The 24,569-nt window shown below is 47.8% G+C and overlaps 1 protein-coding gene across 1 annotated transcript in view; it reads left to right on the top strand.

The window, feature by feature from the left end:
- Positions 1-902: 902 nt before the first annotated feature.
- Positions 903-24,569, top strand: part of LOC141204941 (uncharacterized) — an 82,206-nt gene continuing 58,539 nt past the window's right edge. The window contains exons 1-6 of the mRNA XM_073663981.1: positions 903-1,021; positions 21,485-21,632; positions 21,762-21,941; positions 22,024-22,147; positions 22,231-22,328; positions 22,527-22,617. Coding sequence (XP_073520082.1) covers positions 996-1,021; positions 21,485-21,632; positions 21,762-21,941; positions 22,024-22,147; positions 22,231-22,328; positions 22,527-22,617 — 667 coding nt within the window. The 5' untranslated portion in view covers positions 903-995. The remainder of the gene's footprint in view (positions 1,022-21,484; positions 21,633-21,761; positions 21,942-22,023; positions 22,148-22,230; positions 22,329-22,526; positions 22,618-24,569) is intronic.

Here is a 24,569-nt window from a genome sequence, read left to right on the forward strand (position 1 = left end):
TCCTCTGTGGTTCATTTTGGTGGTATATAACCAATTTTTTCGGTATTATGTTGTTCATCCATAGGAAAATTACATGTTCTGGGTGTATAATTCTCAAAAAACTTGCTAAAAAATGTATTGGTATAATATTGCTTATCCATAGAGTATTACGTGTTGTGAGGTACATTTCGGTGGTATATACATAGTTACATAGGTTGAATAAAGGTCCATCAAGTTCAATCTTCCTTTCCCAATTCTTCATTTTGTCATTAATTTAACTATAACCAACAATGTTATCTGCATCAAGGAAATCATCCAGGCTGAGTTTGAGCAATGGCTGTCTCCACTGAACCTGGAGCCAGGGAAAGCCGTGTGCGATAACGGTGCGAACCTGGTGGCGGCTCTACGCCGTGGGAACCTCACACACGTGCCTTGCATGGCTCACGTCCTCAACCTGGTGGTACAGCAATTTCTCTGACATTATCCCGGCCTGGATCCGCCGTTTGTACCCCGCAGGTCATCGACTTGCATCGATACAGAGATCTTTGTTCATACCGGTTAACCGGTTAATATGCGATGTGCCGACATGGTGGAATTCCACTTTGCACATGTTGCACCGACTGTGGCAGCAGTGACCAGCCCTGACACAGTATCTCATTTTGCATAGCCTGGGCCAATGCAGTATGGATGTGGTGCAGCTCATGTTTGCGGAGTGGGCACATATTAAGGACCTCTGCCCCTTCTGCACTGTTTCGAAATGGCTACTAAGATGGTTAGCGCTGATGATGCCGTCATCACTGTAAACCCCTCCTGACCCCACACATAAACTTCAGCTCATCCAGCACCATGACAACCAGCACAGCAGAGTCCTGCATCCACTGAGGCCCCTGATCATGTGACCCCTGACTCCTCCCCTCCTGTGACCTCATCACAGGTCCTGTGCGCACAGAGCAGCCATATATGTGGTGGCGGCTCTGCAGGTGGAGGTATGTGGTGGGGGCTCTGCAGGTGGAGGTATGTGGTGGCGGCTCTGCAGGTGGAGGTATGTGGAAATCCCCCATTACTGGGTGCAGGGGGCATTAACCCCTTCAGCACGGAGACTCTTTTGGGGTCTCTGTGTGGTGTGAACAGTGAAGTAACAGCTGTGGACAGAATGCGGCTTAGCTGGTTCCCGCCCACATTAGATCCATTCAGACGACTGCAGGATGAAGGACAGAAGCCCAGAGAAGTCCTCACACTTTGCCATTATTTAGGAGGGGTCTATGTGACAGAAAATACCCAGAAGTGACACCATTCTAACACCTACTCAACGCCACATTCAAGAAGTTTATTAACCCTTCATTTGCTTCACAGGAATTAATGGAGTGTGGAAGAAAAAAATGAAAATTTTTCCCACAAAAATGTCACTTTAGCCCCAAATTTTTTATTTTCAGAAGGGTAACAGGAGAAAATGGACGGTGTAATTTGTTGTGTAGTTTCTCCTTAGTTCGCCGATACCCCATATGTGGTGGAGAACTGCTGTTTGTGCTCGCGGTTTGGAAGAGAGGGGACGCCATTTTGGCTGGAATAGTTTGCGGTCGCCATGTCACATTTGGAGAGCCCCTAAAATGACAAAACAGCAGAAACCCCAACAAGTCATCCCATTTTAGAAACTACACCTCTCGAGGAATTCATCTAGGGGAGTAGTGAGTATTTTTAACCCTCAGGCGATTCACAGAATTGTATAACCCTGAGCTGAGTAAATGAAATATTACCATTATTTCCACCTCTGATGAATTAGTTCATCTAGGGGTGCAGTGATCGTATTGACTCCCCAGGTGTCGCAGAATTTTATACCATTGGGCAGTGAAGAAAAAACAATTACATTTTTACCACTAAAAAAAAATTGTTTTAGCCCCACATTTTAGTTTTACAAGGGTAAATGGATAAAAATGGCACCAAAATGTGTCACACAATTTCAGCTGAACGAGGCAATGCCCCGTATGTGGCTGTACAGTACTGCATGCACGGCGAGACTCGGGAGGGACGGAGCGCTAGTTGACTCTTGGAGAACAAATTTTCGTCTAATAGTTTGCGGACTCCATTTACAGGGCCCTTAAGTGACAGAAGAGCAGAATGCCCCCTTCAAGAGACCCCATTTTGCAAATTGCACCCCTATGAGAATTTATCTACAGGTGTAGTGACGTTTTTGACTCCATGGGTGTCAGAAAACAAACAATATTGGATGTTCTTAGTGAAAATTGTAAATCTGCCATTGTAGTGCCCATACATTGTAGTGCCTGCACATTATGCCCAGTGTGTGCTTCTGGAGACATGCACCTGTAAATTAAGCAGGCTATCATCGCTACAGAAATGCCAAACATGTGGATGCTAAATGTGGTTTAGGAACACTGGGGCTCAGAAGGGAGGGAAGCATTTGGATTTGGATTTGGAAGTGCAGATTTCTTTTGGGTGGTGAAGAGCCATAGTCCTTTTGCAGAGTCTTTGTACTACCAGTAACGTTGAAGCCCCTTGTATTTCCATTGACATATGACTAACCTGATAGGGAACTTGCTTTTTTGTCTATGGAGTTGAATTTTTTATTGGGAACATATACATAACTTTTTGGATAACATTTATCCTGCGCTTTACGCTGAGCACTTACATTGGGATTTCCATTGAAATTCCCAAATGACGTGATTCAGATGAAACCCACGAGGGATCCATACACTATAATGAGACAGCAGAGTTACTCTGGACTCTATCTGGCCTCTGTTCAGTGGTGTCTTTCTTTTCAGCAGTGCATAAACTGTGGCCGGCCGGTATTTCATGCATGCATTAAAAAGATGGACACAGCCGAATCATAGGCCAGACAGAGTCCACAGTGTCTCCATCTGCCTCATTTTAGGGATTCTTCTGCTTGGAGCTTTGTCTGAATCACGTATTTCAGAGATTTACATGGAAACCTTGGTGTAAGCGCTCAGCGTAGAGCACAGGATAAATGTGCACTAAGCTTTACTGCGATCTTTGGGAGGCAGAATGAACAAATAAACAGCAGGTGAAAAATTGGTTTTATTTATTTTTTTACGCCATTCCTTGTGCGGTATAAGTGATTAGACGACTTTATTCTTTGGGTCGGTGCATTTACAGCGATACCAGATTTATATTGTTTTTTTCTGTTTGGCTGCGATCACACACTAAAAAACACACTTTTTTTGCCATTTTTTCGAGAGAAATAATTTTTCCATATTTCTGCCGACAAAGTCATGTGAGGTTTTCTTTTTTGCATGATGAGTTGACGTTTTTATTGGTACCATTTTTTGACACACTATTTTTTTGATCGCTTTCTATTCCGATTTTTGGATGGCAGGAAGAGTAACAACCCGCGATTCAAGAATTGTTATTGTTTTTTATGCCATTCACTGTGTGATAAAATTAATAAGGCAGCTTTATTCTGCGGGTCAGTACGATTACAACGATACTACATTTATATAATTTTTTTTAATATATTTTTTATTACTCTGCTGATGGAGCTGTATGGCAGTTGTTTTTTTTCGGGACAAGATGCGCTTTCAGCAATACCATTTGGATTTACATTCGACTTTTTGATCGCATTTTGTTCCTTTTTTTGACGGTATAATGAAAACCATAGCCTTTTGCCACGTTTTTCTATTTTTAGCTGTGTTCTCTTTAGTGGTTAACTAGTGTGATAGTTTTATACATCAGATCTTTCCGGAAACGGTGATACCAAATATGTGTTCTTTATTTGTTTATTTTTACATACTATAGCCATGATGTACCTATATATCATTGGTCGAGAACCCCATCTGACCGTGACATATAGGTATGTCAAATGTCGTGATGGGGTTAATGATTAGATAGGATAAAGCTGATAAGAGCAGCTTTCAGACTAGTTCTTTGTTCTCCTTGGGGTGATGCAGCGTTCAAATATGCCAAAACAATTAAAACTGACTATTTTATATTATCTTAAAGGGGTTCTCCAGCAATGTGATAAAAATTACCTGTGTCACATATTTCAAAGTGCAGCCTGTCCTAGTCATGTGTCAGGATGGGTGTAACATCCCTGGCGGTGTACTTGCATGGCTTACCACCTCCCACCATGCAAGACCGCAATCTTACCTTTCAGTTCAGGCTGCACTCTTTGCTCCAGTACCTGCTGTTTGCATGTCTCTTGTCTGATTGCTTAGGACGGCGGCACTTGCACTTCCTGATTCTTATAGTTACAGTGTGCACACTCCTAATGCGTCCCCAGCCTATTGCTGTGAGTGACTGGATACTTAAACCCCCTCCACCCAGTAGGAGGTGCCTGAGCAACACTTTCATTCAGTGTGTTCTGTGCAACTGAGTTGCCAAGTCTTGTCCTGTATCTTGTCTGTTTCTGCTACCCTGGGGGCTGTATATCCAGGCCTGTTACCTGTGACTTCTAGTCTGTTTCCGCCACCCTGGGGGCTGAGTACTCAGGCTCGTTCCTGTATCTCGTTCCAGTGTCAGTTCCTGTCTGAACTGTCTCCTAGCCTGTTACCTGTTTGCCTTTATGTCCGATCCTTCCCTTTTTCCTGCAGTGTCTGAACCAGTACTTAACTCCTATGCGTTGTCTCTGTACTTCTGTTTGTGAGTTTTGTGTCCACTCGCTACTTCATTGCAAGTACCTTGTGTATATCTAGTTCTGCTCGTTCTATTTCCCTGCCTCCGTATCTACCTCCTGTGTTCTAGCTATCTACCTGTGTTTCCCAGTCTGTTCCATGTGAACAGAGCCTTGTCCTGTCTGCCTGCGGCCCTGCTCCGCTCTGCTCTGCCTTGTCCACCGCGCCTGCAGTTTCGCTCTGCTCTGCCTTGTCCACCACTCCTGCGGTTTCGCTCTGCCTTGTCCACCGCTCCTGCAGTTTCGCTCTGCTCTGCCTTGTCCACCGCTCCTGCGGTTTCACTCTGCTCTGCCTTGTCTACCGCGCCTGCGGTTTCGCTCTGCTCTGCCTGTTCACCGCGCCTGCGGTTGCGCTTTCCTCTGCTTATCCGCCGCGCCTGCGGTTTCGCTCTGCTCTGCTTATCTACCGCATCTGCGGCTCGGTTCCTGTGTCCCAGTCTGTACTGGTCCTTATCCAGCCTGCATTCCTGTCTGCCATTGCCCTCCTGTTTGCGTACCAGCTGTGCCTGCCAGTACCCGCCTGTCTGCGTACCAGCCGTGCCTGCCAGTGCCCACCTGTCTGCGTACCAGCCGTGCCTGCCAGTTACCACCTGTCTGCATACCAGCTGTGCCTGGCTGTTCCTGCATTCCCCTGTGTGGGTCAACAGCTGTGACCGGGGTCTGACCTGGAGTAGCACCTGGTCCCTCTGCTCGGTTCCTCCCTGGTTCACGGAGTCGACAGAGAAGCCGTGTGATCTTGGTCGGACCGAGTTGATACTTAGTCACGCCCCTCCAGGCACTCCTCGGATCAAGGTCCAGTGGGACCACTAACCACGCTCATGCCAGTCTGCCCAGGCGTGTGCGTAACAGTTTGCTCAGGCCATGGTTCCCGTTGAGCCCCACAGCCCTTCGCTCACAGAGACATATGAATCCTTGTCTGGCAAATACGTGCACCAAGAAAGAAATTTTTCTCAAGCTGAGGTCCAGGCGATTTACGCACCAGCCCAAATGGAGCTATCAGTACTCGTTCCTGCGGATCCACCACGGTACTATGGGGATCCAAAACAAAGCCACATGTTTGTGGAGCAATGTGATGCGCCCCCTGGGCCGTGGGGTGCCCGGAGCCGGGCCGGTTAGACGCTGGGGGTTTGTAGTCACTGTGGGGGTGACCCGGTCCATGACCCAGGGCGGTCAATCCAAGGGTAGTCTATGTGTAAAGGTGTTATATATAATGTCTGACTACGCCACCTGGAATGCGGCCAATGGGGCCGCCGCTGCGGAATAGTCCTCTGAAGCTGGTGGTATAGCAGCAAGGGTGGTATAACTCCCCACAGCAAGAGTGTGGCTTCAGGGCAGCGTGTGTGGATGATGGTGGTTATTGTGCAGGGAGTCAGTAATGAACACAGAGTCCGTGTGATGCAGTCTCAGGTCTTTTACTCACAATTGTAGCAGTTCCAGATACAGGGCCAGTGTAAGGGCCCATGGAGTCCTGTGCTCACGCAGTGAGGGGCTCGGTCGACCCTCAGGTAACTCTGGAGTATTTAGCAGGACCCCCTTCTGTGTGTCCTTTCTCTGGCCTGCTCCCTGCACCTCACACCTAGTGACACTTCTATCCGGTCTCCTCGGGCCTTGGCGGGCAACGTGTGTTCCGTCCCCTGGGTCCTATGCGGCTACCTTCTTAGTGTACTGGTGTGGACTTGTGGCCTGCGGAACTTGAAGTGCTGCAGCCTCCGGTTTCCTAGTTGGGCCATGTAGCTCTGTGCTAGTTGAGGGACCGGTTCCCCTTATCTGGCCTGACCCCCCTACTTCCTAGTAGCGGCGGGCGTACGGGTGGCTTGCTGCACGGCCCGTACCCCTGGGGTCCCTTCTCTTCTCGTTCCTGGAGCCTCCCGCTCCTCTCTCCTCCTCAGGCTCAGGCCTCCTGACTGGGCCCGCCTGTGGAGCAGAGCTCATACAGAGCCTCTGCTCCCTGTCTTCTCCTCAGTCTGTCTGACTGGAACTCCTCACTGTTCCCAAGATGGCTCCCCTACTTATACTCCTACTCCAGTTCTCCCAGGATCTATGTCCTCCACCCCATCCACTACCTGGTTCCCCCTCTCTAAGTGGTTCCTCCCCACTCCAGCCAAGGACCAGGGACTGTGCTCTCCCGTAGGAGCAATCTCGCCCTGTCCCCCGGAAATGTGGTGTAGTGTTAGGGTCCTGAGCCATACTCCTTCCTTACCTGAGAGTGAGGTACCACACCTCTGGGTGAGATGCAATATGTCTGTGGCGACCGAACCCTCAGGGGCGCCACAAATGCATGCTACATTTCAAATTCTATGCTCACTATTTTCCCACTGATCGGGTTAAAGTAGCATTTCTGATGTCCTACCTAGCGGGTGATGCCTTGAAATGGATTACCCCCCTATGGGAAGCATGGGATCCTATCGTCTCTGACCTGCAGGCCTTTCTGGTGGCCTTTCCAATGGTCTTCGATGACCCTAATCCTGAAGCTTCAGCTAAAGCTTCCCTTCCGTTCCCAATATCCTGGAGCAGCCCCGATGGGTGATGTGTGTAGGTATCCTACCAGTTCTCCAGCCTGAAGTGACTGCTGCCCACACAGAATCCACACAGGATGACAATGCTCCACAGAATACTTCTCTTCCCAACCTCAAGAGGCAGTCCAGATGTGCAAGGCGTAGAGGTAAACCGTCACGCCAGGTTCTGTCCTCCCAAAGACCTCCTGTTTCCCAGCATGTAGAGGCAGCTACCCGCACAGAATCCATGAAAGATGACTATGTTCGTCAGGCAAAGCAGAGGCCAGAACTCAGTCACAAAATCGGATTGCGGTCCCGCTGCGGTTGTTTAGGGCCCCCTGATGGTCTTTGTCCAGCGAAGGTTGGAGAATCCCAAGACATTAGGCCTGTAGGAGAGGCTGCCCTTGGCTTTAGTGTTTCCTCTCCACAGATGACCATGACTGTCTCCATGGAAAGTGAAGGCCTCGGATTAACCGGAAGTTTCGGGCATAAAGCCTTGAAGGAAATGGTCAAAATATGTCTGTACAAATTAAGCTCCAGATTGGAGCATTACACATGAAGAAGTTCACATTCCAGGTGCTGTCTGGTTTACCCACAGGTCGTCCAAAGCCGAGAGATCTAGTGCTCGCTCAGGTCTGGAAATCCTGCATGGTGTTTCCTGTGGGACTGCTGAGGTACAAGGGGTGTTCGGTCCCCATATCTTCAGGACAGTCAGCAGTGTCTTCTTCCTCTTCACCAGATCTGCTAGTCGCTGACTCGCTGTGTGCTGAAGTCTCCGAAGGAAGAGAAGCGGAGGCATTGCTCCCACACAGTCTCGACGATTGTACCAATGATCTGGCTTCAGGTACCGCCCCGCCTCGCAGACGTGTCATCTCAGAAACCAGACTGAAGTTAGTCCCTAAGCAAGGATCCTCCATCTCTAATAAATCTGGCAATATGTCCATCAAGGCGGTGGCTACCTCCAAGTCTCTGCACCCCTCCAACCAGGCGGAGGACCTCCAGTTGTCTCCTGAATCCTCTGGGGTGCTACCTGATAGCAAATGGAGAGCGACTTTCCTACACCCGGTACCTGGTACTTTGCCCACTTCATCCAGTAAGCTTGGCAAAGTGTACGTCAAGGCGGTGGTTACCCTCGAGTCTCTGCACCAATCCAACCAGGCAGAGGACCTCCAGTTGTCTCCTGAATCCTCCGGGGTGCTACCTGATAACAAATGGAGAGAGACTTTCCTACTCCCTGTACCTGGTACTTCGCCCACTTCATCTAGTAACCTTGGCAAAGTGTACGTCAAAGTGGTGGTTAACCCCGAGTCTCTGCACCCCTCCAGCCCGGTGGAGGATCTCCAGTTGTCCCTTGAATCCTTTGGGGTACTACCCGATATTAACAAAAGGAGAGAGACTTTCCTGTGTCCTGTTCTTGGTTCTTCACTCACTTCATCTGTTGCTGAGGATGGCTCGATGGGAGGAAGCATCCTAGTTACCAAGATGGTAAAACCAGTTTCGTTCCCTCTAGTGGACAGAAAAGGTAATCTTCTTGAAAAGAAGGATCGGTCTTCAAATTCTCTGCAGAAAATCCTTGCAGGCTTGAAGACGAGGGGGCGTAAAGGGGGGTACTGTAACATCCCTGGCAGCGTGCTTGCATGGCTTACCACCTCCCACCATGCAAGACCGCAATCTTACCTTTCAGTCCAGGCTGCACTCTTTGCTCCAGTACCTGCTGTGTGCATGTCTCTTGTCTGATTGCTTAGGGCGGCGGCACTGGCATCTCCTGATTCTTATAGTTACAGTGTGCGCACTCCTAATGCATCCCCAGCCTATTGCTGTGAGTCACTGGATACTTAAACCCCCTCCACCCAGTAGGAGGTGCCTGAGCAATACTTTCATTCAGTGTGTTCTGTGCAACTGAGTTGCCAGGTCTTGTCCTCTATCTTGTCTGTTTCTGCCACCCTGGGGGCTGTATACCCAGGCCTGTTACCTGTGACTTCTAGTCTGTTTCCGCCACCCTGGGGGATGAGTACCCAGGCTCGTTCCTGTATCTCGTTCCAGTGTCAGTTCCTGTCTGAACAGTCTCCTAGCCTGTTACCTGTTTGTCTTTATTTCCAATCCTTCCCTTTTTCCTGCAGTGTCTGAACCAGTACCTACCTCCTATGCATTGTCTCTGTACTTCTGTTTGTGAGTTTTGTGTCCACTCGCTAATTCATTGCAAGTACCTTGTGTATATCTGGTTCTGCTCGTTCTATTTCCCTGCCTCCGTATCTACCTCCTGTGTTCTAGCAATCTACCTGTGTTTCCCAGTCTGTTCCATGTGAACAGAGCCTTGTCCTGTCTGCCTGCGGCCCTGCTCCGCTCTTCCTTGTCCACCTCGCCTGCGGTTTCGCTCTGCTCTGCCTTGTCCACCGCGCCTGCGGTTTCGCTCTGCTCTGCCTTGTCCACCGCGCCTGCGGTTTCGCTCTGCTCTGCCTTGTCCACCGCGCCTGCGGTTTCGCTCTGCTCTGCCTTGTCCACCGCTCCTGCGGTTTTGCTCTGCTCTGCCTTGTCCACCGCTCCTGCGGTTTCACTCTGTTCTGCCTTGTCCACCGCTCCTGCGGTTTCGCTCTGCTCTGCTTATCTACCGCATCTGCGGCTCTGTTCCTGTATCCCAGTCTGTACTGGTCCTTATCCAGCCTGCGTTCCTGCCTGCTAGTGCCCGCCTGTCTGTGTACCAGCCGTGCCTGCCAGTTACCACCTGTCTGCATACCAGCCGTGCCTGCCTGTTCCTGCATTCCCCGGTGTGGGTCAACAGCTGTGACCGGAGTCTGACCTGGAGTAGCACCTGATCCCTCTGCTCGGTTCCACCCTGGTTCACGGAGTCGACTGAGCTGCCGTGTGACCTTGGTCGGACCGAGTTGATACTTAGTCTCGCCCCTCCAGGCACTCCTCGGTTCATGGTCCAGTGGGACCACTAACCTCGCTCACGCCAGTCTGTCCGGACGTGTGCGTAACAATGGGCTGCAGACTGAAGAAGCACAGCTTGAGAAATGTCTCAACTGTAGGAGAAGCAGCGACATGAAAGAATATACCTCATTCAGCCACAGAGCAGGGCTGTGACATGAGAAAAAATAAATACCTAATCTAATTGTACATCCATTCTGCTCAGTCAGCCTGACGGTATTTCAACAGAGAATGGCGACGGACTGAGCACGCAGGACTGAGGCTAGAAAGAAAAAAAATCCCTGCGGTGCTCAGTCAGCAGGAAGATTCATTTTATCTCATGTCACAGCCCTGCCCAGTGGCTGAGTGACGAATGGTTGTTCACAAAGCTGCTCCACTGACAATTGTTACACTTCTTGAGCTGTGTTTCTTAAAGGGAATCTGTCACCCCCTGGGAGATATGAGACCTCTAATATGGCCATTTGTCTCTGCACTGTTCCGCAGTGTTCTTGTGTGCCGAGGGGCCGCCTGCCCACCAGAACACTGCGGAACAGTGCAGAGACAAACTGGCCGGGAGGAACCAAAGTGCTCCTGATGTGAGCATTGCATTGCGTATGCCCGGGAAATGAAGTGCCCATCACAGGGCCCTGTGACGTGCAGCGGAGGGGGGGAACATGCTAAATCCACTGATACGAGGGGATTTCTGGGATTCCTAATCACATAGGCGGGGATTTCTGGGATTACTAATCACATAGACGAGGATTTCTGGGATTACTAATCACATAGGCGGGGATTTCTTAGCATCCGGGGGACGCCAAGCTTGTGAAAGCAGATTTTATAAAACTCAATTTCACTGCAAGCAGACCACCTACTCTGGGCAATACAGGTATGTATAGATTTACTTTTCTATACCTTGTATGGCCATATTAGAGGTCTGATATCTCCCAGGGGGTGACAGTTTCCCTTTAAGTCTGCAACTCTCCCTGACATGTGAAAAGGGTGGGTTGCAGTTTGAAATATTTGATGGGGACCATTTTTAAGCCCTTGTTTATAAGATACAGTTTCCCCTCGTTAATAGTGAGATCTTAGCATTATGTACACATCCATGTACTACAGGTTTGAATTACTGCAAATTATGTACTCCTCCTTGGCTAAAAATACTGCTCAAATTGCTAAGAGGAGTATTGTTACCCCTCCGTAAAATATGTAGCATGACCTCTGTCAGAGCCTGTCCAATTGAACAGTGGGGGCATCATCAGTTATACCCTCAGCGAAAAAGCAGCTTGTGTCACTTTACAAAAAGACCGTAAAAAATGTTTCGTCCTATACGATATCTACAACTATTCAGGCTGTATGGGCCACATGGAAGGCGAAGTCGCCAAAGAAGGCTCAAATACACCAAGAAACACTGCTGGAATCTAACACCTTGGCTGCTGAAGACAGAAAAATTGCCAGCAGAGATCTGAACGATTTAGTGCGGGAAGTTGAAAGCTGCTTAATCCACCATTCAGCCTTCACTTGTGAGTCTGAGTCTGAGGTTGGGTGAGTAGTGTGTGTTATACTGAGTGGGGGTCCTCATTTTCTGTAGCAGTCTGTGGTGGCCTTAATACTGTGTGAGGGGCTGTGGGGGCTATCGTACTGTGTGGGCTCTGTGCGGGTGCATGGAGCCCTAAGTCTGAGCTTCATGGGCACACAGCAGAAAAATTTCCTGAAGATGAGTCAGATAGGGATAAGTAAGTGAGAAATACAGGTCTATTTGATTGCAGACTTGAATTGATATGGTGTTGTGTGCCGGAAGAGAGACATCAGATAGTACATTGTAAAGGAAAGCAAATATATAATGGCAGTGGGAATCCGGATTCCAGGCAGGGAACATAGCAGAGATAGAGAGCAGGATAAGGTCCTTAGCTCAGGCCAGGAGGCCTACTTAAACGGAACGGAACTTTGCCCTGAGTGGGCAGAAGGCAAGGAGGTCTAATTAAAGTGTCGCCAAACTCCTACGGAAAGCTGAATCATAGAATGGTAGAGTTGGAGGGGACCTCCTGGGTCATCTGGTCCAACCCCCTGCTCAAAGCAGGATTCACTAAACCATCTCAGACAGATGTCTGTCCAGCCTCTGTTTGAAGACGTCCATTGAACGGGAACTCACCACCTCTCGTGGCCGCCTGTTCCACTCATTGATCACCCTCACTGTCAAAAAGTTTTTTCTAATATCTAATCTGTGTCTCCTCCCATTCAGTTTCATCCCATTGCTTCTAGTCTTTCCTTGTGCAAATGAGAATAAAGAAGATCCTTCTACAATGTGACAGCCCTTGAGATATTTGTAGACAGCTATTAAGTCTCCTCTCAGTCTTCTTTTTTGCAAGCTAAACATTCCCAAATCATGTAACCGTTCCTCATAGGACAGGGTTTGCAGACCGGTCACCATTCTGGTCGCTCTTCTCTGAACTTGCTCCAGTTTGCCGGTCTTTTTTAAAATGTGGTGCCCAAAACTGGACACAGTATTCCAGATGAGATCTGACCAAAGAGGAGTAAAGTCCGATAATGACTTCACGTGATCTAGACTGTATGCTTCTGTTAATACATCCCAGAATTGTATTTGACTTTTTTGCTGCTGCATCACACTGTTGACTCATGTTCAGTCTATGATCTATTAGTAAACCTAAGTCTTTTTCACATGTACTGTTGCTTAGCTCTATTCCTCCCATTTTGTATATGCTTTATTCATTTTTATTGCCCAGATGTGGGTACTTTGCATTTTTCCCTGTTAAAAACCATACTGTTAGTTACTGCCCACTGCTCCAGTTTATTTAGGTCTTTTTGAATCCTCTCTCTCTCTCTTCTCTAGTATTAGCTATCACTCTTAGCTTTGTGTCATCAGCAAATTTAATCAGTTTACCCTCAATTCCTTCATCTAAATCATTGATAAAGATGTTGAACAATACAGGTCCCAGGACAGAGCCCTGTGGTACCCCACTTGAGACATTCATCCAACTGGATGTGAAGCCATTTACATCCACTCTTTGAGTCTGATCACTAAGCCAGTTATGAATCCACCTAACAGTTGCCTTGTCCATTCCATACTTGGTCATTTTTTCAATAAGGATGGTGTGAGATACTTTGTCAAATGCTTTGCTGAAGTCAAGATATACTATATCTACAGCATTTCCCTGATCCACCCAGTCAGTGATTCTGTCATAGAAGGAAATTTAAGTTAGTCTGACATGACTTGTTAGTTACAAACCCATGCTGACTCTGGTTAATCACTTCATTCTTATCCAGGTACTTACATACATGTTGTTTAATAATTTGTTCAAAGATCTTTCCTGGTATAGAAGTCAGACTCACCGGCCTATAGTTCCCTGGGTCCACCTTCTGCCCCTTTTTGAAGATAGGAACAACATTTGCTCTTCTCCAGTCTTCTGGGACTTCTTCTGTTCTCCAAGAATTTTCAAAGATTATGGAGAGTGGTTCTAAAATTTCTTCTACGATCTCCTTCAATACTCTGGGGTGTAATTCATCTATACCTGGAGACTTGAACTCATTTATGTTAGCTAAATATTCCCTCACAATCTCTCTGTTTACAGATAACCTGGATTCTTCTATTCCTTTAATAGGACAGTGAAGATCAGTTGATGTTACATTTTCTTTCTGAGAGAAAACAGATGCAAAATAGGAATTAAAAAGTTCGGCCTCTCAACATCCTTTCTTACCATTTCACCATTTTCATCCTGTAAAAATCCTATAGCATCTTTGACTTTTCTTTTACTTTTGACATACCCCCAAAATCCTTTTTTATTGCTTTTGACATCTCTTGCAAGCCTTAATTCATTGTCAGCTTTAGCTAACCTGATACGTGCCCTACAGGTTCTGCAGACTGCATTATGATCTTCTTTAGATATGCCTCCCTCTTTCCATTTGATAAACATTTCTTTCTTTCTTTTTAGCATGTATTTAAGTTCTGTGTTCATCCATCCTGGTTTCCTTAAATGCTTCCCATTCTTCCTACTTTTTGGGATTGTTAACGATTGTGCTTTGAGAATCTCATTTTTAAAAATTTCCCATCCTTCCTGGACATTTTTGTCCTTAAGGACATCCAGCCATTGGATCCCTCCTATTCTCTTTCTGAGTCGCTTAAAATCTGCCTTTCTGAAATCTAACCTTGAAGTTTGAGTCTTCACATGTCTTCCTCCTCTAGTTATCCAAAAGATGCAGTGCTACAGCAAGGAGTATGTGGCCCTCATTAAATGGACTTTGAGAGTACTAGTGAGGAGTCGTACCAATGCACCTCAGTCAGTGAGGTTCTCACAAATCAACTGGGAGCTGAGAGTAGCTCTGAGGGGCTGTAGCGACACATCTCGACCCATATGGTCCCCACAGGGGATGTTTGGTCTTCTAATAATGGTTTGGTGGAGTGTTGTAGTTGGTAACAAAAGTTATGTGCCACCACTCCTACAAACCATTATGAGTTCTGGCTCCTACAGACCAGTTAGACGCTCCTAATCAACTCTTTTTCTGCATTAAAGACTTCTGTCTTACATAGTCACCTGTATAAAAGACTCCTTTCCACAGACTCAATTAATCAGTCAGACTGTAACCTCTACAGCAGGGGCAAGACCAAAGAGCTTTCTAAGTATGCCAGGGACCTGCACAAAGCTGAAATGGGCTACAGAACCATAAGACATCGATCTGGGGCACCATGTAAAATCTCACCTCGTGGGGTATCCTTGATCATGAGGAAGGTGATAGATCAGCTTAAAACTACACGGGGGGAACTTATTAATGATTTTAAGGCAGCCGGGACCACAGTCACCAAGAAAACCATTGGTAACACATTACGCCTTAAAGGTTTAAAATCCTGCAGTGCCCGCAAGGTCCCCCTGCTCAAGAAGGAACATGTGCAGGCCCATCTGAAGTTTGCCAATGAACACCTGGATAATTCTGTGAGTTATTGGGAGAAGGTGCTGTGGTCAGATGAGACAAAAATTGAGCTCTTTGTCATAAACTCAACTCGCCGTGTTTGGAGGAAGAGAAATGCTGCCTGTGACCCAAAGAACACCGTCCCCACTGTCAAGCATGGAGGTGGAAACATTATGTTTTGGGGGTGTTTCTCTGCTAAGGGTACAGGACTACTTCACCGCATCAATGGGAGAATGGATGGAGCCATGTACCATAAAATCCTGAGTGAGAACCTCCCTTCCCTCCGCCTGGGTCTTCCAGCAAGACAATGACCCAAAACATACAGCCAAGGCAACAAAGGAGTGGCTCAAAAAGAAGCATATTAAGGTCATGGAGTGGCCTAGCCAGTCTCCAGACCTTAATCCCATAGAAAACTTATGGAAGGAGTTGAAGCTCTGAGTTGCCAAGTAACAGACTCAAAATCTGAATGATTTAGAGATGATCCTCGGGGGCGTGGCCTAGCTCTTGATGTGAGAGGTCGGGTGGCAGTGCCTCTCCACCACCATTAGCTTCAATTATCCTGCACAGAGCCCGAACCAGCCAAATCCCTTATCAGGAACTGCTATCTGAGGGTACCGGGAGTCAGAGGCGAGCTTCTGCCAGACTCAGAGAGTCCAACATGGGCCGCAAAAGGCAGAAGGATGCCGGGGCCTGCAGCAGTGCCTCAGCCCAAGATGGCACCGAGACAGAGGAAGAGGCGGGAAGGAGGAACACAGCCTATGCACGGAGGCTGGAGGCTTCAGCACGGCTGCACAGGTATGCGAGGGGCATGAAGGCAGATGAAGAAGGAAGTGAAGGCAGTGAGAAGCATGGAGATGAGGAGGAAGATGGTGAGGAGCTGCCTGTGCCTGTGCTACATAATGAACAGCAGGAGGAGGGGGATGGTGACACTGTGCTGGCAGCTGAAAGTTCAGATGAGGCAGAGCCGACTCTGCGAGATGTATTCCAGGCTGTCTTATACTGCAAGACTGCTTTAACTGCTCTGACAAAGCAGGTGAACGGTCTGAAAGCCGACATGGGAGGCATTGAGGCTTCTATGCAGAAAGTTACAGCCAGATTGACTGAGGTGGAGGGCAGAGTTGGTGTAACAGAAGATCATTTAACCTCAGTGCAAAAGACGCAGCAACAGCACACTCAGAGGATCACGGTAGTGGCTAACAAAAACGATGACCTGGAAAACCGGTCACGCAGGAACAATTTGCGTATTGTGGGCATCCCTGAAAGAGCTGAGGGTGCTGACCCCACGACCTTTGTTGAAACCTGGCTGCTGGGAAAGTTTGGGTCTAATATCCTGTCGAGGGTGTTTGCTGTGGAGCGTGCCCATCGAGTGCCCATGAGACCCCCAGTGCCTGGAGAGGGCCCTCGTACGTTGTTAGCCAGAATCCTGAACTGCAGAGACCGGGACACTATCTTACGTAAGGCCAGAAAATTGACAGATCTTACCCTGGAGGGCAAACGTATTGAAATATACCCGGATTACTCGGCTGAGGTGCAAAAGCTGCGGCTACGGTATGGTGAAGTGAAGAAACAGCTCCGCTCTTTGAATGTGAAATACTCTACAATTTATCCTGCCAAATTAAGAGTGGAAGCCTTTGGAAAGGTCAATTTTTTCCCGTCACCGGTAGAGGCCGCCTCGTGGTTGGAGCGGAACCGGAGCAAATTGAGAGAAGCTGAGGACTCGGCACGGTGAATGCACGACCCTGCTATCCTGACCACTGGACAGGGTTGTGGCTCTGCATTGCTCTGCGAAACCGCAGAGGAGGGGGAGAAACCCCCGCTGGGATCTACGTTTTATAGTTTTATAGTTAATTTGTTTGATTAATGGTTCGGGACTATGCATACTATTGATTATGTGGTGGAGAGACTGCCAATGCTGGAGGAGGACACGGCGCATGTTGATATGCGGTATACTACGATGTTGCTCAGGTTCTTTGAGCTCCCACTCTCACGTTGGGAAGAGAGTGACAAGAGAAGGGTGGGGGCTGAGGTGGATGGGTTGGATTTGTGGGAAAATGGGGTTGCTTATGCTGTTTGACCTGGTATGCTGGGGAACAAAATGGAAAGATGTTATTTGATGATGGTGGATTGTTTTTTCTAATGCACAATGAGTAACCGTACGGTTCGGATTTTAAGTTGGAATGTACGTGGTATATCTGACAGGATTAAGAGGGCAGCAGTTCTGAATCACATCAGATCTTGTGATCCTATGATTGCGTGCTTACAGGAGACCCATCTCACTAGAGATACTAGGCACTGGCTATCGAGAGGGTGGATGTTAAAGACATATCATTCCACTTATTCCTCGTACTCCAGGGGGGTGTCAGTCCTAATACACAAAAACGCACATTATGAAGAGCTGGCAGTGCAAGTAGACAGTGAAGGGCAGTATGTATGGATTGTGTGCAGATTGTATGGACACAAAATGATTTTAGTGGCTTTATATATCCCTCCACCTTATTCTAAAAAGGAACTTCAAGCAGTAATGGACTTGACGGCCAGATGGGGGGAGGCTCCGATGTTGATTATGGGAGATGTTAACAACACCATGAATGATTACTGGGATAAAGTACGTCCGGCAGGTATGGAAGCTGGATGGGACGGAATGACTGCATTTGGCACCTACGTGGGGGAGCTGGGACTGGTGGATCTGTGGAGAGTACGAAATGAGGGTAAGAGGACCTTCTCGTGTCACTCGGCTACACACGGCACACTGTCAAGGATAGACCTGGCTTTTGGGGATACTGCTATGGATGGGATGGTTGGGGAGGTGGAATACCTACAGAGGACTCTATCGGATCATAGTCCTATGGTTGTCACGCTTCTAGTGGGATCTGCTCAGGGTCAGAGGGGAGGTTGGCGTCTTCACCCGACGTGGCTTAAAGTGGTGGATATGGGTGGCATAACCAAAGAACTAGAGCACTTCTTCCAAGTGAATGAAGGGAGTGCTGAGGCCACAGTGGTGTGGGAGGCTATGAAGGCATTTACGAGGGGACTCTTTATAAGTGAGATCTCACGGTGTAAGACCAAAACTAAATTGGCAGATCAACAAATAAAGGATGACTTGACAAGGGCAGAGGCAGACATGATTTTGGCGCCAACGAGTGTAAATCACAATAGACTAAAATTGGCACAGGAGGCAGTTAATAAACTGCACATGATGCAAGCTGAGAGGAAAAGGGCATTTCAGCAAGCCCAATTCTTTGAGGAAGGAGAGAGAGTGGGTCACTTGTTGGCGGTGATATCTGCGGCACAGGGTGTACAGGTTGAGAGACCAAACGGGGACGACTCTGACAGACACAAAGGACATATTGGAGGTCTTCAAGGAATATTACATGGCACTGTACAATTCAAGAGTACGGGACACGGAGGGGGCCGTAGAGGAATTTTTGGAAGGCATCTCACTGTCTAAATTGTCTGAGGAAGATAGGATGAGGTTGGATGAACCTGTGAGTGTGGAGGAGGTGGAATGTGCAATTCTGTCTATGCCCAATAACAAATCACCGGGTGCTGATGGTCTACCTGGAGAGGTGTACAGGGAGCTGGTGGAACTGCTAGCTCCAAAATTGAAATCTGTGTTTGATGAGGCTTTGGTGAAGGGGGCGTTACCGAGATCAATGGAGGAAGCGGTGATAGTGGTTCTGCCAAAGGAGGGGAAAGACCCCATGGATGCGGAGTCGTATAGGCCAATATCGTTGTTGACAACGGATGTCAAAGTACTCGCTAAGATCCTGGCCACCCGGCTCACCGGGGTTGCGCATACTGTTATTCACGAGGACCAGTCGGGCTTTATGCCCAACCGCTCCACGGCTGTTAACTTGAGAAGATTATTTCTTAATATGCAGCTGCCTGCTGATAATGGTGGCGGGAGAATAGTGATGTCATTGGACGCTAGAAAAGCATTTGATAGCGTGGAATGGAAATATTTATGGAAAATCATGGAAATAATGGGATTTGGCCCCGCATTCATGGCCTGGGTGAAGTTATTGTACTCATCCCCAAGGGCGGTAGTTAAGGTGAATGGTGAACGGTCCGGGATGTTTGACTTACATAGGGGCACAAGGCAGGGGTGCCCGCTGTCCCCGCTATTGTTTGCGGTGGCAGTGGAGCCCCTGGCGGCCAAAATAAGAGCTGAGAGAGGAGTGGTCGGATTTAAATTTGGGAGGCTGGAAGAAAAAATATCACTGTATGCCGATGACATCCTGTTATTTCTGGAAAATGCAGGAGAGACATTGGGGTGCACGATGGATGTAATTAAACACTTTGGGAGCATTTCGGGACTGGAGATAAACTGGCACAAGTCTTATGTCATGGCTGTAGATAGACCAATAAAAGCGGAGGAGATAGATGAGAGGGGGAAGCAGCTCCAGCTGGTTTCACAATTTAAATACCTTGGGATATGGGTGGCGCTTCCATTGACACGATTCACGGATCTGAATTTAGTTCCTCTGCTAGAGAAATTTAAAAAGAAAATAGGCGCATGGTGCCAATTGGCTTTGACGGTGACGGGTAGAACTAACCTGATTAAGATGGTCCTTATGCCACAACTAATGTACGTTTTGCACAACTCACCGATATGGCTACCAAAAAAACGGTTTCAGGGTATTGATTCTATCTTCAGATCCTTGATATGGGGCAAGAGGCAGGCAAGGATTAAATTGGGAACGCTGCAAAATGGGAAGGAGGAGGGAGGATTGGCCGCACCCAATCCCTGGGTCTATTTCTTGGCAGTACAGGGCCAGCATGTCAGGGGATGGAGAGAACCCGATTGTGGAGGGGCAGCTTGCCGGGTGCTGGTACATGTGTCGGGGAGACGCCCACTGGTCCAGGCGTTAGAGGATGGTACCTTTAAGAAATTGGGAGCAATATATCCTACCTTAGGCTTGACTCAGAAGGTATGGGACACTATTAAAAAGATCAGGGGGGTGGACGGGCTGACTAAGTACTCACCGGTGTTGGGCAATGAACATCTGCCGGAACTTAATAAGCTGTGTCAAATGGGCAATTGGAAGGCGCAAGGAGTGAGATATGTGTGCCAGCTGCAGAGTGGAACGGACCTGAAGACCTTTGAGAAATTGAGAGAAGAATTTGATTTGCCTTTGGTGTGGGGATTTCAATACTATAGGCTTCGACATGCTTGGAGGGCACAGTGTGGATTGGGAGCCATGACGGTTCAGGGTGATATTGTACTAGACTCTGTGTGCATGAAGGGAGGGACGAGGGGAGTCATATCGAGCCTATATCATGACCTACTGCACTCCTATCTGGGGGGAAATCACTTCATTGCAAAGAGTAAATGGGAAAGGGAGGTGGGTACCCTCACAACAGAACAATGGGAGGCAATTCTAGAATATGTCCCGAAGATCTCTCTAAGCGAGCAGGCACGGATCTCCCAATTATACATAATACATAGGACATACAAAACACCGCTGCGCCTGTACAAGGCGGGCTTGAGGGGAGATTCCAATTGCCCTAGATGTGGCACGGACCAGGCCGGACTGCTACACATGCTATGGTCATGCCCACGGCTAGTGGCTTATTGGTTGGTCGTTGTTAACAAAATTGAGAGGGCTTATACATGTACAATTGACAGAGACCCGGTGCTGTGTGTTTTGGGGGAGGTGGATGGAATACCTGTCTCAGAACATTGCAAAGTGGCGATAGCGCGATTGCTATATGTGGCACGCAAACTAATAGCACGAAAATGGACAGATTCGGAACCCCCCACTAGGAGGGAATTTATTGCTCAGACACGTACGGTAATGCATTTAGAGGAAAGCATTTACAGGCGGAGGCATGGAGAGAGAACTTTTGGGAAAATATGGTCCGCATGGATGGTGGTAATATGATTGTCAATGTTCCCAGGTATGCCCGGCATAAGGAGTATTGGCGGGAGGGGGGAGAGGGTTTTGACTGTATTACTACACGTTATGTGAATTGTTATATGTATATTGATAACTGTTTGCTGTAAATTTTTGAAACCTAAATAAAAATAATTGGTTTAAAAAAAAAAAAAAAAGAGATGATCCTCAAAGAGGAGTGGACCAAAATTCCTCCTGACATGTGCACAAACCTCATCATCAACTGCAAACAATGTCTGACTGCTGTGCTTGTCAACAAGGGTTTTGCCCCAAGTATTAAGTGTTGTTTGCCAGAGGGATCAAATACTTATTTCTCACTGCAAAATGAAAAAAAAAATCATCTAATTTATACAATGTGATTTTCTTGATTTATTTTGGATATTCTATCTCTCAATGTTAAAATTAACCTACCCTTAAAATTATAGACTGTTCATGTCTTTGTCAGTGGGAAAACTTACAAAAACAGCAAGGGATCAAATACTTATTTCCTTCACTGTATAGGTTTTATTACTAGATGTAAAGAAGAAAACTAAATAATGCAAAATAATAAATCTCCTCATATGTTTCCCATTACAATTACTGGAGATAATATTATTACACAGGATTTTTATGATGTTACATCGGCTCATCATCTTCTCATTCAGGTCTTCAATATCGGATCCTCTCAGTGAAGATCTTCTATATAAGAGAATTTTCCTGATTTACCCATCAAGGATGGATATGGACAGAGACAAGATGGCGGAGAGGATATTCCACCTCACCCTAGAGATCCTCTTCCGGCTTACTGGAGAGGTGAGAGATTCTGATGACGTCACATTACATCATTCTTATCTATGGGAATAACAGATGGACAGAACTGGAGAGGTGAGGACTCTGGAAATGTCTGGAGGGAGATTTATTAATGTGTCTCTCCATAACCAGGATTACACAGTAGTGAAGAAGACCTCTAGTGAGCGCTGCCAGGACCCTGTGTCTGAGGGATGGGGAAGACCCCTGAGCCCAATCACGGAGCTTCCACCTCACCCCCTGATACATGAGGACATCAATGACCAGAAGATCCTAGAACTCACCTACAAGATGATTGAGCTGCTGACTGGAGAGGTGACACTGCTGGGAATGCTGGGACATTATACAGTAACGCTATGGAGGGATCGGGGGATGACGGTATCATTGTATGTGTCAGGTTCCTATAAGGTGTCAGGATGTCGCTGTCTATTTCTCCATGGAGGAGTGGGAGTATTTAGAAGGACACAAAGATCTGTACAAGGACGTCATGATGGAGGTTCCCCAGCCCATCACATCACCAGGTAATAGACAGGACTAAATACACACGGCCTATAATTATCTGTATGTAAAGAATGGATTCAGTCCCTGTATGTGTTTCCTCCAGATCTATCCAGTAAGAGGACAACACCAGAGAGATGTCCCCGTCCTCTTCTTCCACAGGACTGTAGACAAGAGGACCCCAATGTTCCTCAGGATCATCAGGTAGATGGAGAGAAGGTGTCATGAGATCTCACCTATGATGTGTAGACGGCTGTGAAGGTCTTGTGCTCAGTCTTGTTTTATCCACCAGTATTATATGTTTTCTACTTGTGTAATGAGAACGGTGGAGATGGCAGGATTAGAGCTGATCATAGATGGGACTTCTCCATCTGTCTGTGACTTTTACAATATTTGTTTCAGGGTGAAGATCTGACCCATATTAATACTACAGAGACATATGTGAGGGGTGATGAGCGGTGTAAAGAGGAGATTCCTACATATGACCACCCAGGTGAGTAGTAACCACTAAATGCAGAGAAGTCACAGATTCTTCTCAGTCACCGGCTGTGGCTGCTTTATCGGTGGTGTAGTCCAGCCGTGTCATAATTGTGTGATCACCATTTTGCCTCTAGACCACAAGATTCTCCTCCACCCAAAACTAATCATATGACTTTGGGTATTTAAAGTCCTTTTCTATAGAACTTACAACTGGAGGATCCACCTACCTCCTGGGATTAGGAGACGCTGACCGTTACCTGCCCAGATCTGTAAACTACAAAGCCAAATGACAGCGTACGTAGAATGTGCTGACAAGTGAGAAAATCACTTGAAGAAAAATATTATGATGGGCCTGTAAGAGAAAGTGGAGGGTAATGATGGTGTTGGCTTCCTAGATCCCTGATATCTTATAGGATGAATCTACCTTCTCTCCCTTCTGTGCTGCTGAATGTGCTCATATGGTCCCTACAAGACCAGGTCCAGTCTTTCTGACCAAATTTCGCTTTTATGATCGACAACATTAAATGTGCAGTGAGGGCCAAGTGTGAATTTCTATACAATAACAACAGAGTCTCCTTTTATCCTGTGTGAGGCAGTGACCGTGATCGTATACGAGCGACGTTTTATATCCCCAGAATGTGTACAGAGACCTATTAAATCCATTGGAGTGCATTGCATTCACAGACACAGCTGCGGCTGCAATGCAGGAATGAAGGTGAGCATTGACCTGGTCAGGCTATCTGGCTAAGGCAGATTAGTAAAACCCGGCCGGGCCTTCATTTCTTGGAGGAGGCTACAGGAAGGCAGTGGGGCGGCCTCCTCCCTCCAACCCAGGTTTTCCAGTGGCTTTTGCCACAGGTCCTTTAAAACCCCTGCACTAAGGATTAGTGTTGTTCAGTGTTGGGTCCTGCTAGGAGCATAGCAGGAAAGCTCGGCCTGCCTGTGAGTAGCTGAACCCACGCCTGGGAAGGCTCTGCCCCGTCAGGCTCTAAGCGGCCCACAGCAACCGTTATTTATGGACTTATGTTAACCCGGCTCCGAACCGGAGGACTTTCTGTTTACCCTTAAGTTGCTGGATAAAAGCTGTTTATGTTGGACTTGCTTGGGTCACTGCCTCAGCTACTGCATGGTGTGAACACCGCCGCCTTACAGCTTAGTGGAGAATGCTGGCATTGTGACTGAGGCATACCCCACCAGCAGCTGCATTACCACAATCCGGCCTGCCACCTTTCAGCCCCACCCCGTGGACAAAATGGAGGAGCTGTTAAAGCAGCTGGTACTCACCCAGCAGCTGCAGTCTCAGCAGCAACAGCAGGAGCAGCACCTGAGTCTCCAGCGGCAACAGCAGGAGCGGGAGCATCAGCATAATCAGCAGCAGCTACTGTACCAGCAGCAGAAATAAACAAATGAACTGATGCTGCAACAGATTGCTGCCCTGCGGAAAACGGCCACAACACCGATTCCGGAACGTCGAAAGGCCAGGGACAAGGTTCGCTCAGCGTTGAGGAAGATGGGACCGGAGGGCGACGTGGAAGCTTTCCTGTCCATCTACGAATGTACAGCAGAGCGGGGAAAACCTACCAGCCGGCCAGTGGGCGGGAGTGGTGGTTCTGTTTTTGGTCGGCAATGCCCAGAAGGCCTACTCCGACAGTCAGGAGGACGCCCAGGACTACCAGAGGCTCAAAGGTGAGATCCTTGCCCGACTGGGGGTCAATACATATGTGAGGACTCAGCGTGTATTTTCATGGGCCTATGTGAAGACCCGACCTGCCCGGTCTCAGGCTTATGACCTTTTGCAGCTGGTTAAGAGGTGGCTCCAGCCTGAGACTTTGACTCCAGCCCAGATAGTGGAGAGGGTGGTGGTCGACCGGCTGGTGAGGACTCTGCCGGCCGCTATCCAACGTTGGGTGGGGCAAGGGGACCCCGGCACCCTCGACCAGGTTATCAGCCGGATTGAGCAGTACT

This window comes from Phyllobates terribilis, unplaced genomic scaffold (genome assembly GCF_046119375.1).
Source record: "Phyllobates terribilis strain yellow unplaced genomic scaffold, ASM4611937v1 Scaffold_136__1_contigs__length_4911898, whole genome shotgun sequence".
Lineage (NCBI taxonomy): Eukaryota > Metazoa > Chordata > Amphibia > Anura > Dendrobatidae > Phyllobates > Phyllobates terribilis.